The sequence below is a fragment of the Dipodomys merriami genome, unplaced genomic scaffold (genome assembly GCF_024711535.1).
Source record: "Dipodomys merriami isolate MVZ:Mamm:240054 unplaced genomic scaffold, mDipMer1.0.p SCAF_194, whole genome shotgun sequence".
Classification (NCBI taxonomy): domain Eukaryota; kingdom Metazoa; phylum Chordata; class Mammalia; order Rodentia; family Heteromyidae; genus Dipodomys; species Dipodomys merriami.
In genome coordinates, this window is record NW_027203315.1 from 840,917 (window position 1) to 858,713 (window position 17,797).

The 17,797-nt window shown below is 42.3% G+C and overlaps 3 protein-coding genes across 3 annotated transcripts in view; 2 read left to right on the forward strand and 1 right to left on the reverse strand.

Annotated features, from left to right (window-relative positions):
* LOC138831388 (zinc finger protein 585A-like) overlaps positions 1–17,458 on the forward strand; it is a 144,511-nt gene extending 127,053 nt beyond the window's left edge. Inside the window, exon 22 of the mRNA XM_070028499.1 lies at positions 16,256–17,458. Coding sequence (XP_069884600.1) covers positions 16,256–17,458 — 1,203 coding nt within the window. The remainder of the gene's footprint in view (positions 1–16,255) is intronic.
* Positions 1–17,797, reverse strand: part of LOC138831371 (zinc finger protein 585A-like) — a 386,491-nt gene that overhangs the window by 214,560 nt on the left and 154,134 nt on the right. The window lies entirely within an intron of this gene.
* Positions 1–17,797, forward strand: part of LOC138831357 (zinc finger protein 157-like) — an 87,957-nt gene that overhangs the window by 4,506 nt on the left and 65,654 nt on the right. The window contains exons 4-6 of the mRNA XM_070028474.1: positions 3,970–4,089; positions 9,203–9,292; positions 15,918–16,151. Coding sequence (XP_069884575.1) covers positions 3,970–4,089; positions 9,203–9,292; positions 15,918–16,151 — 444 coding nt within the window. The remainder of the gene's footprint in view (positions 1–3,969; positions 4,090–9,202; positions 9,293–15,917; positions 16,152–17,797) is intronic.

A 17,797-nucleotide genomic window follows, 5' to 3' on the forward strand; every position in this document is an offset into this window, starting at 1 on the left:
GTCCAAACCCACAGGCAAATAGCTGGATTAGAACAATCCCCACCTCTGGACTCTGAAGTGGCAAAGACTGCTATCCCATCCTTCACTAAGGTTAAAGGACTAGTAGTGACATTTCCTGGCCTGGGAATGCTTTTGCTGATGGTCTTTCTATGCCTTCCTTGCGTTATACGTGCACTGCAAAACTCTTATGAGCTTAGCCAGCCAGTTATCAAGCTCCAGATGAATGAATTTCCCCCCCCCCCCAGAGGAATCGCAGCCAGAGACGGGTAAGATGGGGTGTCAGTCTGACCAACCTAAGACAGGGCCTTCAGCTTCGCTCTGAAGAAGTTCCCGATGACGGGTAAGGCAGACAAGGCGATCCACCCAACCTAAGACAGGCGGGTTCGCTTCTTTAAGCAAAGATGGGGGGGGGGGAGATGATGTTGGGAGCAATTGGGAGCTGATAGTAAAGCTCAAAGGTCATCTTGACTCCTGTGCTAGCTTAAAGGCACGTACAAAGAACTGGCTTACTTAAAAAACACCAGGTGCCCCGGAATTAATTAATTCTAACTGTGGTGGGACTGATGTTTATTACTGTGCTAGGTGGGTCGGTCATTAAAACAAAAAAAAAAAAGGGGGAATCTGTGGAGCACATGGGCAGCAAAGATGGCGCTGGGAAGGGGTTGAGTGGGCAGAGCCTAGTTTACTGAAGAGGACATGGCCAGCCAAGATGGCTCTGGGAAAGGGTAGAGTGGGCAGACCCCAATTGATCTTCTGATCAGTACCTAACCAGCCCGTGAAGGCTCAGGTGAATGATAGGGTGTGACCTTGACAGTGATTGGTTCCTCTTCCTCCCTTACCATACCACCCACCCTCTTTGTCTTTAAAAAGGGGCTGCTCTCTGTTAATAAAAGAGTTTTTCTGCCTGCTGGATTTGGCTCCCCACTGTGTCTGATTGTCTCCTGGGCTGAGGGAGGCTAGGGAACGGGCGAGCACCGCACTTACCTTTCCTCGGACCCCGTCCATCTTTTGTGGGACGGACGAAGACCCAACATCTGGCGCCCAACGTGGGGCACGAAAGGAAAAGTTACCGGCCGAGGCTAAGCGGTCTCTCGGGGTAAGTGAAACCCTAAATATGGGTAATGCTATATCACAGTAGGAGGAGGAAGAGGCAACATCAGGCCTAGAAGGGGTACAGGAGGATGTGGGAAGTGAGAAGGAAAAGGAAAGGGTCAAATCCAATCGAGAACGCACTGAGACGTGCACAGTAGAAGTCAAAACGAGGGTAAAAATTACCCCCTCTGACCCAGCTGATATTACCCCCTTTGACCCAGCTGATACTGACGGTCCTAGGCCCCCTCCCTATTCTCCTGATTGGAGGGGAGGTACGGCACCCTACGAGACCTGCGAGAGGGACTTGCAAGACCCAGACCCCTACCAGCCTTCTATGGAGGGGCCGAGGGCCGGGGAAGTAACCTCCTTGGAGACCTCCTCTTGAAAAGAAGGGCCACCCAAGAGCCCAGACTCTCGGCCACAGGATTCGCTTCCCCAAGCGTATGCAGTCAATGTGGCATCAGGGGCTAACAGGCCCTTGGAATGGTATCCATGGAAAGCTAAGGATCTTAAAGAGTTCCGCAAGGGGGTGGCAGAGGATGGCCCAAACTCTACCTGGGCCCAGACCCTATTACAAGACATTGCCTATCACCTGTGTGTCCCTAAGGACTGGCTGGATGTGGCCAAAGCCATTCTTACTAGTTCTCAGTTTATTAAATGGTGTGCTTTCTTTAAGGAGGAATGCAGAGTGCGAGCAGAGAGTAACCGGCAGGCTCAACCAGTGATACCTATTACTAAGCTGCTGGTCTGGGAAGGGATGAATGCAGACCACCTCAAGGCCTGTGTGGGATTGAGAGAGAGTTCCCTGAGCAGATGGGTGGTGGCCTCACAGGATGTGGGAATGCAACATCACCAGTCCCAATCACTAGCTTTAGCTTTACAGGCTCAGGCGTTTACAATGACTGAGGCTATTACTCAGGTGCTGGTAGCCCAGGGCCAAGAAACCCCAAGACTATCGGAAAGAGGGACTTGTTTTAAATGCAGGCAGGAGGGGCGCTTTAAGAGGGACTGTTTACAACAATCCCCCGCCAACCGGCCTGAGGGCAAACCACATCCTACATCCTGCCCCCGGGGCATGGAGGGATACAAGTTTGATTTAGAGGGGAAGTCTTTAAACTTGGGGAGGGGCATCCTCTAGCCCCTTTAACTCAAGGAGGAACCCCCTCTGCTGTGAGGCCCAGGCAGCCTCATGGCAGGGCAGCCCAGGTCCATTGGACCATCCCCCTGGTGGACGGACTCTGCCCTAAAATGAGTATTCTCATAGGCAAAAAGAGGTTTCACTGCTTAATTGACAGTGGGGCAGACCAAACCATACTCAGGGAGGAGGAAGTGCCCTTGGACTGGAAGCTTGCACCTGGGCCCCCGATATTGGGGGTAGGGGGCAACTCCCAGACCAAAGAAATGGTTGCCTTTATGACATGGACTAGCCCAGACGGAGAACAGGGAAAGATACGTCCTTTAGTGGCAAAGAACCTCACTGCCAATTTACTAGGGCAAGATATGCTAAGACAAATGGATGCCGTGGTCACTACAGACCATCGAGCATCCTATGATGATATCCTGGATGGGGAAGAAACACAAAGGCTTAAACAGGATCTAGAGGGAGTTAAGGAAGGGGATTTTTTTAACTTTCATAATTACAGAGAAAAACATAGGGGACCCGCTCAGGTCCACCCCCAATCCTAAAGGCCACTGCCCCCCAAGTACCTCCTATTAGGTGGAAGCCAGGAAGCCCAATCTGGGTGGAGCAGTGGCCATTGACCAAAGCTATTCAAAGAGCCTCCGGGGCTTGGTGGATGCTCCAAGATAAACTTGAAGCCCTCCACCTTCTGGTGGAGAAACAGATAAGCCTCGGGCATATCCGCCCTTCTATAAGTCCTTGGAACACACCCCAATTTGTTATACCTTGGTTGTGATTGATATTAAAGATTGTTTTTTTTCTATCCCTCTGCATCCAGATGACTGCGAGAAGTTTGCTTTCTCTATACCTTCTCTTAATTTTTCCCAGCCTGATCGGAGGTTTGAATGGACAGTGCTGCCACAGGGTATGGCCAAGAGCCCAGCCTTCTGCCAACAATACTTGGCCACACTTTTAGAGCCTGTGCTGGGTTCAGATACCTCCCTTGCCTATGCCTACATGGATGATATAATTCTGGGGCACCAAGACCCAAGCTGCCTGGAGGGCCTTCTGGCCCAGGTTCTGGACATATTAAAAAAGGGGGGTTTTACCATAGCCCTTAATAAAATTCAAAAGGTAGCTCCTTTTAAGGTGCTCGGGACCCACCTTACCTTGACTCAGGCCAGCCCCCTTAAGCCTTTGCTGGATATTCCAGCCTCTCTGACCTTAACCCAACTTCAGAGTCTTTTAGGGGAAATCAACTGGCTGTTGCCATGGGTTTCTGTCCCTACAATTACAATATAAGGAAATGCTGGCCATAATTATGGCCCTTCAGGACATTCAAAAACCCTTTAATTTGTATTAAAACAAAAAAGGGGGAGTTAGCCCCCATATACAGTTACAGATAGCTTTGATTTTAAATTTTTCAAAAGGGGCAACTGAATCCAGATTTCAGAAGCACTGGGGACAACTAAACCCTAAGCCCCAAGTGGAAGTCAGGTGGAAGGACCCCCTGACACAACAATGGAGAGGACCTGACCCCCTAGTTACTATGGGCAGGGGATTTGGATGCGTTTTCCCCATAGGGGAGTCAGCTCCCATTTGGATCCCTGCCAGGAACCTTAAGTTCTTACCCATTTCCTCTATACAGGAGGATGCCCAAGAATAAGCTAAAGACAAAAGCTAGAAAGACAATTATTAACCATCCCCAAGGGCAACCAGCCCTTGAGAAGCTCTCTTGTGTTCTCTAACAATTGCAGATGGTGATACTCCAGATGTTGGCTGTCCTGACTCTCCCGATCCTGTGAACGGCCCTACGGAATCTACATCAACTTCAGCGAGTGACCTGGGCAGTGATCAACGCTGGCAATGCAGAAATCGTCAGGAGCACCACAAGAGAAGCTGTCCCTTCGACCTGGTTGCCTGACCTTCATTTTGATCACCACCCTATGGACTGTTTAATATTTTTTAGGAGTTAATTATTTTAATGTTACCTGCTTTAATTGTTCTTGTACTAATTGCTTGTATAACAGCATTGAATTCATACTTAATTGTTAAACAACCACCTTTTGTTATGCTTTCAGCTTAGATTTTGTCCAACCCCACAGGCAAATAGCTGGATTAGAACAATCCCCACCTCTGGACTCTGAAGTGGCAAAGACTGCTATCCCATCCTTCACTAAGGTTAAAGGACTAGTAGTGACATTTCCTGGCCTGGGAATGCTTTTGCTGATGGTCTTTCTATGCCTTCCTTGCGTTATACGTGCACTGCAAAACTCTTATGAGCTTAGCCAGCCAGTTATCAAGCTCCAGATGAATGAATTTCCCCCCCCCCCAGAGGAATCGCAGCCAGAGACGGGTAAGATGGGTGTCAGTCTGACCAACCTAAGACAGGGCCTTCAGCTTCGCTCTGAAGAAGTTCCCGATGACGGGTAAGGCAGACAAGGTGATCCACCCAACCTAAGATAGGCGGGTTCGCTTCTTTAAGCAAAGACGGGGGGGGGGGGGGGGAGATGATGTTGGGAGCAATTGGGAGCTGATAGTAAAGCTCAAAGGTCATCTTGACTCCTGTGCTAGCTTAAAGGCACGTACAAAGAACTGGCTTACTTAAAAAACACCAGGTGCCCCGGAATTAATTAATTCTCACTGTGGTGGGACTGATGTTTATTACTGTGCTAGGTGGGTCGGTCATTAAAACAAAAAAAAAAAGGGGGGGAATCTGTGGAGCACATGGGCAGCAAAGATGGCGCTGGGAAGGGGTTGAGTGGGCAGAGCCTAGTTTACTGAAGAGGACATGGCCAGCCAAGATGGCTCTGGGAAAGGGTAGAGTGGGCAGACCCCAATTGATCTTCTGATCAGTACCTAACCAGCCCGTGAAGGCTCAGGTGAATGATAGGGTGTGACCTTGACAGTGATTGGTTCCTCTTCCTCCCTTACCATACCACCCACCCTCTTTGTCTTTAAAAAGGGGCTGCTCTCTGTTAATAAAAGAGTTTTTCTGCCTGCTGGATTTGGCTCCCCGCTGTGTCTGATTGTCTCCTGGGCTGAGGGAGGCTAGGGAACGGGCGAGCGCCGCACTTACCTTTCCTCGGACCCCGTCCATCTTTTGTGGGACAGACGAAGACCCAACAACTATGGAGTGCAAAGCTATACTTCAGAGCACTTCCAGCAGCAAGGCAAAAGGAAAGAAACCTGAATTTACAAACTAAAAACACCCACAGTGGCCAAGGAGGCTCAGATGTCTTACCCCAGACCCCTGCCACACTTTCAAAGGATCTGTGCCCCAATAGAAACTACAATTCCCATAATACCATGCATTCAACTAGAGGAAGTGGGATTGTTACAGGGTTTGGACTGGCACCAGACACTTGGTCCTATGTGTGCATGGATGCATGGGGACCTTTCTCTCCCAGCTGTGGGAAACTAAGGTGAGGTTCCTCTTGAAAACTCCATTTAACTCCTGAAACATTGTGAGATCAACCAAAACAAAGAATTGTATTAGGAGCATTAGATAATTTGGCTTTTTAATTCTTAGCTTTATTAGTGTAATTGAGGTTATGAGACTCCATGGTTATTGATTTTGTTTTTATTCAAAGTGTATGTTCCTCTGAACATAAATTATGTCTCTGTTTTGCCTTAAGAATTTGAATATCTCTCCTCTCAGTTTAAAAAGGTATTTGCAGCTCGGTGCCAGTGGCTCATGCCTGTAATGCTAGGAACTCAGTGTTAGGTTTTTAAAAAGAGGTAGCCTAGTAAGCACAGCAGCACTCACGTGGTATTCAGGTAAGGCGTAGGTTTATTCAGTAGACCTGCTGGGACCAGGCAAGGTTGGCACTCCATGTGGCTGGGAAAGGCCTGGGAATGAGATAGAGCTGGGAAAGAGAGGAAAGAGAGAGGAAAGAGCTAGAGCAGAGAGAGATAGATTGAGCTAGAAAAGAACAACAAGAGAGCTTCTGGGCTGGTGCTAGGCCTTATCTCGGGTATGGGCAGAGAAAGGCGTGGCCACATCAAATTCAGATGGGACCTTAGTGGATGCAGATGTGACCTCTTCCAGGTGTCCCAGTTACCTAGGTAATGCCGTTACTGGGTGGAAACTTTGCTGGGAGCAGAGTGGAGTCTGCTAGCCATCCAGGAGCGGACCTTACACTCAGGCGACTGAGATCTGAGGATGCTGGTCTAAAGCCAGCTCTGGCAGGAGAGTTCACTAGCTTTATCTCCAATTAACCACCAGAAAAATGGAAGTGACCTTGTGGATCAAGTTGTGGAGAGCTCACCTTGAGGGGAAGAGCTCAGGGATAGTGCTCAGGTCCAGAGTTCAAACCACAGGATTAGGTATTTACAGACACTTAACTCGTTGATTCTGGGACTGTTTCCTTTTAGCTTCTGGGCCTGGGGCCTAACCTGTAGGAGTTTGGTGGACAAAGGTTGAACTAGAATGAGGAAGGATACATATGGTCTGCAGTTGTTGCCACATTGAGTCCTAGAAGAATGAGATACACACACTGGACAGGTATAGAAAGGGTCTATAGCTAAGGTTGTTGCTGAAATAAAGAGAGATTCATCATTGGCCTTGTCTCTGTCTCTTCCATTATCATCCCCTTGTTCTTCTCAGCACTGCTGGTGTTGTGGCTGGCCCCCAGCAGTGATAGTATGCTTACCTAGCATGCATGAAGCCCTGGTTCAAGTCCTCAAAACCACATACAGAGAAAAAGCAGAATGTGGAAATGTGGCTCATGTATTAGGGTGCTAGTCTTGAGCAAAAGAAGTTCAGTGACAGTGTCCATGCACTGAGTTCAAGCCCCAGGGTTGGGACATAAAACACAAGAAATGTAAGCTGAGTGATGGTCCCTCATGTCTGTAATCCTCCCTTTTCAATAGGCTGAAACTGAGGATCCCGGTTCAAAGTCAGACTGGCCAGCAACATGTGTGAGACACTTAACTCCAGTGACCACTAAAAATCCAGAAATGTGTTGTGGCTCACATGGTAGAGCACTTGAGCTCAGTGATGGTTCCCAGGCTCAGAGTACAAGTGCCATGACTGAACAAGAAACAAAAAAAGGATAAAAGTATAAATAAATGCATCAGAAATATAGGCCCTGAAAAATGAAAACTACACTTCACAGGTAGTCTTGGATGCACTCCAGTGTTTCCTGATCCTTTTCTCCTTGACTCTTTGGAATTTACTTTTACAGAAAGAAATTAGGTTTTCTTTATATTATTAGAGGTTCTTTTAAGTTGAAGTCTATAATCCAAATATGCCTTTGATTCCCATTTTCATGAGGAATAGTTCAGCTCCACAAAATGGACATGCAAAACCCATACGCTGGAGAAATAAAATCAGGTAAGAAAGTTTCCAATCCAATCCATCCCAATTATGTTGTATGTAAAGGATCACCAAAAATCACAATAAATTTTAGGAGATAAGTATAGGATCTCTGATTATGAGAGAGAGAGGGAGACTGTTGCAGACCCTGGGGTGCCTGCAGGAGCAGGCCAAATGTGAGCAAAGGCTTCAGGGCCATTGACTCCCACCTTCAGTACTGCAAGTCCTTGCCCTTTATGGTTTGAGGAAGTGTGTGTTCTAGCTGATTGGCCTGGGGCTTTAAGTGAAGGGAGGCTTTGGTGGAAAACATAGATTGAAATAGAATGAGGAAAGAAGTGTGTTGTTTCAACATTTTGGCAGAGTGGGCTTAGACCAATATTACATAAGCATTTGAGAGATATAGCAGAATTGTGGCATCAGCCATCTCTCTGTCTCCTTAATTATCATCCCATTGGCCCACAGAAGTCTTGCTTGTGCTCTGATGAGACTGTGGCAGGAGACAAAAGATTTATTCCACAGTTTAAGGGAAAAGGTCTGAGAAGACAAGTCTGAGGTCCCCTAGATATGTAGCCTAAAGCTACTGAGAGGAACTTTTAGTTTCAGAGAGGAGGTAAGAATATTAAAGAGATTTTCCCATGCAAAAATGAAAAGACAAAATCAGACTGGTTTGCAAGTGATTAAGCTTCACATCAACATAGACCTACCCTAAACTTCACTCTTCTACACACCTGCATTCATTCTGACCCCCAAATCACTCTCTTTGTAGAAAATCAGGGTAATTTGCCATGTACTTCAGAATCCCTGTGAGGAAACTTTTCACTACTTACCTGAAGAAATTATTAAAGGACATGCAAAAAGAGTACAGCAAATGCTCACAGATAGTGCACAAGCTCTGAGTTCAAGCCACTGGTCCAATAGCAAAAACAAAAATCATAACACCCTTAAATGAAAAGCAAACTTCAGAAACAACCTAAAACTCCTTTTGACTTAGTAGATAGAATTGGGGATTTTCTGGAAAATTAATTGTTAGATTTTTGGGAAATCCAAATCAATACAAGGATTATGGTGCATATCCATGTAACAATCTTTCTATTCTATGCCCTTGTGCACATTACAGCAATTGGAAATGAGCCGGTATAAGTTCAGTGTCTGTGAGTACCTTTGTAAGATGAGAGGGGAGGTATTCAACAATTTAAGGCAAAACAGAGATATAATTTACATTCAGCAGAACACAGGAATGGAGCAAAAAGAAATGTATGAGCAACGGAGTCACATGTACTCAAATTCATTCTTAGAACAAAGAACCAAACAGTCAATGCATCCACTTGTCCCCATATATTTACATTTTGTGGCTGGTTTCAGGGAGGAAGTAGTGTTTTTGAAGTAAAATTCAGTTTAGCTCCCCCAGCAGGAAGAGAAAATTCCCAATGCATCCAAGCACTCTTGTGAGCAAGGTGGTGTCGAGCATTGTGGGAATTGTAGTCTCCAAGAAGGACATTTTCTTTGAAAGTCCTGGGTTTTTGTTTTTTGGAGGGCGGAGGTGGAGCAGAAGATCCTTTTGCACATGCGTCTCCCCGCCCACCACGGGCATTTAAAATAGGTGTTTTCTGGATTCTTTCCCTTTAACTTGCTGCTGAAAGTGCCCTGAAGTAAAGTTTGGAATTTCATAGGTGGCAGCCACAAAGCCGGCGCCCAGCTCTGTGCGGTGGAGCTCGGGAGCTGTAACTTGAAGGAATCTCAGGCTTTGGAACTGATGTCAGGTAGGAACTGTGTGATTGCTGAGGGAGTCTCCCCTCCACGTATTTCTTTTCCTTTTTTTGTTTCTGTTTGGTCGCTGGTGGGGCTTAAACTCTGGGCCTGCAAGCACCATTCTTGAGGGAATAAGCAGAAAAGCATGGGAGGGGAAGATGTTGCTAGCTTCCTTTGCCTTATGCAAAAATTGTTGCTACTTCCCTGAGCATCACTTGGTACTCTTTCCTACACCACTCTCAATCACTTTGTGTTGTTGCAAGATTTAAACTAATTGTTAGGGGTGGTGATTAGCTGGATTGAAGAATAAGCCAGAGCATAGTCGTGAGAGGGTACCTGAGGCTGTGGTTTGGGATGGTGGGGTGATTGTTATGATTGAATATATCTATTCATGTAGTAATCCCTAATCCTCTTCTTGCTAATTTATTCAGCCTGTTAACACTGTGATTTTTAGTATGTAATCATGCAGACTTACATTAAATGTGCCATCTATGGATTTGCTAATGCTAGCTCTAATCGGTTGGTTGTGCCTGGTAGTACAGAAAGTGTTGGTCTGGGACATATGGCCTAAAAAGAAAATTCACAGAAGAAAACTTGAGGTAATATGTCTTACTCAAGGTTCTATGCTTTGTAGGTGTTACTTATCTTCAGGTGTGTCACGCCTATATCGATTATTTTATGTTGTATCTTTAGGATGGCCAAAGTTCTTCGCATGACTGTTTAGGGAAATGAACATTAGGGAATTCTCAAACCTGGGTTTACCTCATCTTTACTCATGTCCCTTTGGCCAAAGCATTTTAAATGTCAACTTGCTAATTATTACATATGTGTGCAATGGGTAGAGTGAAATGTGCCATTTGACACCCGTTATTGAAATAGTAGAACATAAGAAATATATTCTATTTACATTTTTCTCTCTAACTTTGGGTGAAAATTACTGAGTTATATCATACATGCTCTCCATGGTGTTTCAATATGTAAATGAATGAGGTAGAACACAAAATCCAATGGATTCCTAGGAAACTTTTTCATTAAAAAAGCAGTTCATGGGCTGGAAAGGTGGCTGAGTGGTAGAGTGCTTGCCTTGCAAGCATGAGGCCCTGGGTTCGATTCCTCAGTACTACATAAGCAGAAAATGCTGGAAGTGGTGCTATAGCTCAAGTGGTAGAGCACTAGCCTTGAGCTGAAGAGCTGAGGGACAGCGCCCAGGCCCAGAATTCAGGCACCATGACTGGCAAAAAAGGAAAAAAAAGAGCAGTTCATACATCCCGAAGTATATTCAGTAATAACTACTTTTTGTTGAAATATGATATGTTTTTGCTTTCAATTATTCAATAATTTCAGTGGGAACATTGATTTTTTTTTAATTTAATATGTACATAAACATGGAAATTAGTTGGTTTAATAATATCTATCTATTAGGAAATGGACTAGATTTGTGTTTATTGGACACTTTAATGCTCTGCCTGAGACATTACAAATTCTTCACTTCTAAGAAGGCTTTACGTTTTCAAAACAAAAAATAAATAAAAATTTTAAAAAAAGAGAAGGCTTTACGGTTTTCCCGCCCATGTATCATATTTGCAAGAGGAAATTCTGGGCCCAAAATCTCACAGATTCATTTCTGAATGTCATTTTCCTTATATCCCAGCCATGCTTCCAGAATCTTCTGCTCATTGTCAGCAGCAAGACAGAATGAATGGATCTCTGGTGAGTTGATTTTTTAATTTTTCATTTGTTTTCCATTCCATTATATGAACCTAAAGATGTCCAAGAATTACAAACAATACCAACCACACAGATTCAGCCTCAGGAACTTATTCATAAATCAGATAAAGAAGGCTTGTAAATTAGCAGATAAAGATTACTTGTAGGTTTAGCAGATTAAATGGTTTTATTGTTTCTAAGCTGAATTCAGATTGGCTTCAGAATGTCTAGGTTTCATCTTGTCATAACATGAAGTCATACCTGTTATGTGATGTAGTGACACCGAGCAGGTTACATTTCATGGAAGGTGAAGGGTAGATTGCAACCAGATCTCATCCTCATGAGTAACATTAAACTATGTCAATGAAATTTTCCTGGAATTGCTGAAATAGTGTGGTCATACGCACCTGCGTGTGTTCTTAAGGAATGATTAACCTATATGTACTTAAATTACTCTCTATATATACTTCTTGGACTACTTCATGGTCTTGGTCTTACTTGAAGCTGAGGCTATATTTGTTGCTAAAGTTTATGGTCTTTTTACAAAATCTTGTTTGTTTTCCAAAGTATCCTCACAAGATTTCTTTCCTCTATAATCTCTCTCTACTTTTGGTTTTCTACTCATTTGTGTTGGTTATTTTTCTCTTTCTCTCTCTTTGTATCTATCTTTGAATCATTTTTTCTTACTTTTCTCATTCTCTCTTTCCTCCATATGTTTCTCAGTTTTTTCTATTCTTCAATGATCTATCTGGGAACTAGGTTTTCTTAGTGATTATTTTTAGATTGCTGAGATGGCTCTTAGGATTGACATTTTTCATACCTACTGTATAGGAAAATTGTTGCCTAGAGAGTTCTACAGGATTCCAGAAACAAAGAAAATTAGAGAAACACAAAAACATAAACAGATAGTCTTAGGGGAAAATAGGGTTCTGAAGCCTCTCTGGCACTTGGTCTCTGGTTGCCAGCAAGCAAGCATAGTTCCTTGAGTTCACACAGGGAAGATGACCATTGATAACATGCAAAATTGAAGTATCTATATTAATATTACAATCAGAGCCACAACAGGTTGTGAGGAAAACATGTTTCCTTATTCTCCTGAGACAGAAGACTGGTGCCCAGAGAAAATGCAGAGCTGAATTTCACCTTACCTAGCCTTCAAGGTGAACCGCAGCTCAGTTTCAGATGCTATATTTCCAACAGAAAGAAGAGGCCTGAACTCCAGTCTCTTAACCATCTCCAGAATTCTCTTTTTTAAGTCTTCTGCAGCCAGCTCTCAGTTCTCTCAGTGCTGTCTGGCTGGAATTCCAACCTCTAAAACCTTTTTCCCCTTCAGCTCAAATTCAGAGTTCCATACAGAAAAGTACGTCCTTCCTCCAACTGAAAAACTACAAGAATATTTGATTTCACCTGATACTGTTATCTTTGGCCTAACTTTATTTGTCGTGGTACTCAGTTTTGTTTTTCCATACCACTACTTTTAAATATTTTCATTCACTGCCAGTATAAGATAGGTAGTTTTGAAAAAAAAAATAATAATACAGTGATGAGGTTTTCTCTATTAGAAATATCATTTGTTGCAAAATCTCACAGATGTTTGCTAGGAATTGATTTTGATCTCTGAGGTATTTCACTATTAAGTAGCAAAAGTGGAAATATATCTTTAGGGATCTACCGGAGAAATGACTCAGGAATAATTAACACATTTGAGCATTTGGTCATATTTATCATTTTTGTCTTTTTGAGTGTTTCTTGAGTCTCTATCTATTTGCCTCCACCTTCCATGAAGGCCTATTAAAATGAAAATCTTCTCAAGGAACATTTTCTTCCCCTCCCACCTATGTTTTGTATTGTAGAATGTAGGCAAAGTTTACAAAACTTCATGGTAGCAGTTCTTTTTTACATAGGAAGGAAACATCAGCATATCTATGACCACATTTCACTATTTAGTATTTAAACCAAACATGGTTAACCTAGGATATTTTTATGTGGGAACTAAATCAAATCTTATAAGGGCCCAATAAATCATTAGCTACTTTCTGGAGTACTGTTAGTGTTTTTTAATATTCATGTGGACACTCTTTTCTTTGATCTAGTATTGTTCTATGTTCTGTATACCATGTGATATCCTGAATGTGTTCTGCTTGCTTATGAAAGTACTTGTTAATAGAAGGTCTAGATAGGATTTATGGTGAAGCAGTAAATGTAAATGCAGAGAAAATATTTGTTTAATTCATTGTTACACTGATATATACTAAAATTTTATCAAAAATAATAATATAATTTTTTAGACCCCACCTTAGACTTAATGTCATCATGCCAGATTATTGTCTCCTTAGAATTTTTATCTTGTCTCTATTGCTAGCAGCAGAAATGTGTTTGCATACATTATGGAAACTGTAATTTTTCATTGGTCTTGGGGCTTGAATTCTGGGCCTGGTTATTGTCCATCACCTTTTCAGGTCAAGGTGAGTGCTCTACCACTTGAGTCACAGTGCTACTTTCAGTTTTCTGGTGGCTTATTGGAGATAAGTGTCTCATGGACTTTCCTGCCTGGGCTGGCCATGAACCTTGATCCTCAGACCCCAGCCTCCACAATAGCTAGGATTACAGGCATAAGCTACCAGTGCCCTGCAAATCTGTGTATTTTAATGGCCAGGTTTATGTACTGTCAAATATTTCTAATTTGCTATGTAATTTTCCCAGTGAAAAGATAACATAGCCAGCTGCAAACATTTTATGTAAGACAAAAGCATACCTGCAGCATAGTGAAATTCCAGATTGGAATTCTCATGACACAGGTCTAATTTCTTGATGGAAATGTGCCATTACAGAAGCTGATGTCATTTGATGATGTGGCTGGATACTGGTCAGAGGACCCTTCATAGAGAAGTAATGCTGGAGACTTATAACAACCTAATGTCCTTGGGTGAGCAAAGGTCACTTTTATTTGGAAGAGCAAGTGCTTTTATTTTAGTAGACATTTGACTATGTTATTTAGGTATAAGATTCCAGTCCATTCCCAAGTAAAAAACTGCTAGTCTAAAAGCCAGCCAAATTCAGGTCTGGGAGCTTGATGTTGTTTGCCTTTCACACTACTGCTTGAGCCACAACTCCATTTGGCTTTTGTTTTGGGGTATATTGTGAATTTCCATGCCCAGGTTGGTTTCAAGCCTGCCTCTTCTGATCTTACCTCCTAAATGTAGGGTTAGAAGTGTAAGCCTTTGGACCATTACATTTTGTTTAAAAAAAAAAAAAGATTCCAGAACATGGGAAGTGTCATTTCTTTCAAAGGGAAACTTCAACTTCATTATATGTAACTCAAGAGCTAATTTTATTCTCATTTTTAAGAAGGCAAATCAGTAGATGGGCAAATGTTCTAAACTATTATCCACTAATAGGAAACTGACATCCCAGATTTGGGGTGATTATTACAGGGGAATCTACAGGCTACATAGTATATACATTACTACTGACAGTATGATCTGGAAACCAGTAGTTAAAAGTGTGTATTTGTAAGCCAAACTTGACACAGAGTTTAGTGCATCAAGCTTGGAATCCTAGATACTTTGGAGGTTGAAATCTGAAGATTTTGGTTGAAGCAAGCAACTATAGAAAAATGACCATGAGACTCTTATCTCCAATTAACCATTCCAAAACTAGAAATGTAGCGAAGACTCAAAGTAGTAGAATGCTAGCTTTGAGCAAAAGAGCTAAGTTCAAGCCACAGAATTGACACAATATACTCAAAGCTGGGGGAAACTCCACCATGGAGCTATTAAGAATAGAGAAACCATGGGCCTGGAAGATGGCTCAGGGGTCGAGCGATTGCCTTGCATGCTTGAAGCCCGGTGTTCGATTTTTCAGCACCACATATGCAGGGGAAAAAAGCTGGAATTGGTGTTGTGGCTCAAGTGATATAGTGCTAGCCTTGTGTTTAAGAGCTGAGAGACAGCTCCCAGGTCCAGAGTTCAGGCCCCACAACTAAACCGCCCCCCACACAAACAATTGAGAAACCAGATTTAGGAGCAACCTTGTGAACAGGATGTCTGTGACCTTACATTAATGATGACCCAGCAAGAGCAATAGTTCTCCACTATTTCTTATTCACAGGGCACTGTGTTCCTAAACCTGAATTGATTGTGAAGCTGGAGCAAGGTGCAGAACCAGGGATAAGAGAAGCCTCAGACAAGACTTTCACAGGTGAGTTAAAGCATCTTGAAGGTGATGATTATTCCAGAGCCCAATTGTTCTGTTAATATTGAACTGTACAGAGCGATAATATACCTAGTACCCCTGAGTCATGTGTAGCAGAAAAGTATGTGATTCTTTGTCTCAAGGAATTGTCAATCCAGAATTCACGTGGACACAAACTGAATTTGGTGTGCTAATGTAGTTAATGTTAGCAATTGTATTTGTCTGTAGAGAAGTCATTCTTTTTTTTTGTTTGTTTGTTTTCTGATTTTTATATTGTGAAAATACTGTGTGAAGTCATTCTTAAAGAGAAAAAGACAATAAGAAATGTAGAAAGGAGATCTCATTTTCTTTTAAACTAGTATTATGCAGGTAGGAGGAAAATAGGAGTATGCTAGGGCTAATATCCTTGGATGTGACAATTTCTCATCAGTTGTACTGGGCATAGAGTGAGATTCAGAATGGAAGCATTAAGAGTACATTGATGAATAATTTGAGTAAATATTTCCTGGAGAAAAATAGAAAGATCAAAAATACAGAAAAATATTATTTTTCATTGTAAAATGTCCGTACTACTTTCTTAATTACAACATTGCAGAGAAAATATATATTCATCATGAAGCAATACTTTAATATTTGAAAATCTTGTAACAGTTACAGTGTGAGAAAATACCTTTACATTAAGGAATTTATGGATCTCATTTATGTTTTTGTCTATTTTCCTGTTATTCATTTTAGATGTCCAAGAAATGGACGATGTGATTAGCACCTGTCAGGAAAGTCACAATAGATATCTCTCTGAAGTCGCAGTCATGAATAGTAACCCAGGGGAGGAAAAAGTGAAACTTATAAAAAGTTTTCACTTGAGCTCCATACAGAAGTCAGAACTGATTAAGAATAAAGGGAACTCCTTAGGGATGAGGACAGAAAAGGTCACTGGGTGTCAGAACGTGGGTGTTTTCTGTGAACCTGGTAAGATGTGTGCTGCATATAATCCTCATGTGTCTTCTGTAATTGAAGAATATAAACAATGTGAAAGGTCTTTCTCTGAGAAGACACACCCTGTTGTCACTCAGAGAACACATATAGGAAAGAAATCTTATGAATATAACATGTATAGAAAGTCTTTCAACCAGAAATCAAACCTTACTGTCCACCAGAGAACACATACTACAGAGAAAACTTACGAATGTAACGTGTGTGGAAAGTCTTTCCCCAAGAAGTCATACCTTACTGTCCACCAGAGAACACATACTAAAAAGAAACCTTATGAATGTAACCTGTGTGGAAAGTGTATCACCAAGAAATCAAAGCTTACTAGCCACCAGAGAACACACACAAAAGTGAAAGCTTTTGAATGTAACATTTGCGGAAAGCCTTTCACCTGCAAGGCATATCTTACTAGACACCAGAGAACACACACAGGAGAGAAAATTTATGAATGTAACTTGTGTGGAAAGTCCTTCACCTGGAAGTCAAATCTCACTGTCCATCAGATAACACATACTGGAAAGAAACCTTATGAATGTATCGTGTGTGGAAAGTCTTTCTTCCCACAATCAAAGCTTACTGTTCACCAGAGAATACACACAAAAAAGAATCGTTTTGAATGTAACATTTGTGGAAAGTCTTTCACCTGCAAGACATATCTCCTTAAGCACCAGAGAACACACACAGGAGAGAACCCTCATGAATGTTACGTGTGTGGAAAGTCTTTCGCCAAAAAGGCAAACCTTTCTGCCCACCAGAGAACACATACTAGAGAGAAACCTTATGAATGTAACCTGTGTGGAATGTCCTTCATCTGGAAGTCAAGTCTCACTGTCCATCAGATAACACACACAGGAAAGAAAGCTTTTGAATGTAACTTGTGTGGAAAGTCTTTCACCTGGAAGTCAAACCTCACTGTCCACCAGAGAATACACACAGGAGAGAAACCTTATGAATGTAAGGTGTGTGGAAAGTCTTTTGCCAGAAAGGAATACCTTGCTGTCCACCAGAAAACACATACTAGAGAGAAAACTTATGAATGTAATGTGTGTGGAAAGTGTTTCACCCAGAAATCAAAGCTTACTGTCCACCAGAGAACACATACTAGCGAGAAACCTTATGAATGTAATGTGTGTGGAAAGTCGTTCACCAAGAAATCAAAGCTTACTATCCACCAGAGAACACACACAAAAGAGAAAACTTTTGAATGTAATATTTGTGGAAAATCATTCACATGCAAGGCATATCTTACTAGCTACCAGAGAACACACAGGAGAGAAAATTTATGAATGTAACTTGTGTGGAAAGTCCTTCACCTGGAAGTCAACTCTCACTGTCCATCAGATAACACGCACAGAAAAGAAACCTTTTGAATGTAACGTTTGTGGAAAGTCTTTCATCCAGAAATCAAAGCTTACTGTTAACCAGAGAACACACACAAAAGAGAAACCATTTGAATGTAACATTTGTGGAAAGTCTTTCTCCTGCAGGCATATCTTACTAGCCACCAGAAAACACACACAGGAGAGAAACCTTATGAATGTAATATGTGTGGAAAGTCTTTCACCCAGAAATCAAAGCTTACTAGTCATCAGAGAACACACTGGAGAGAAACCTCATGAATGTAA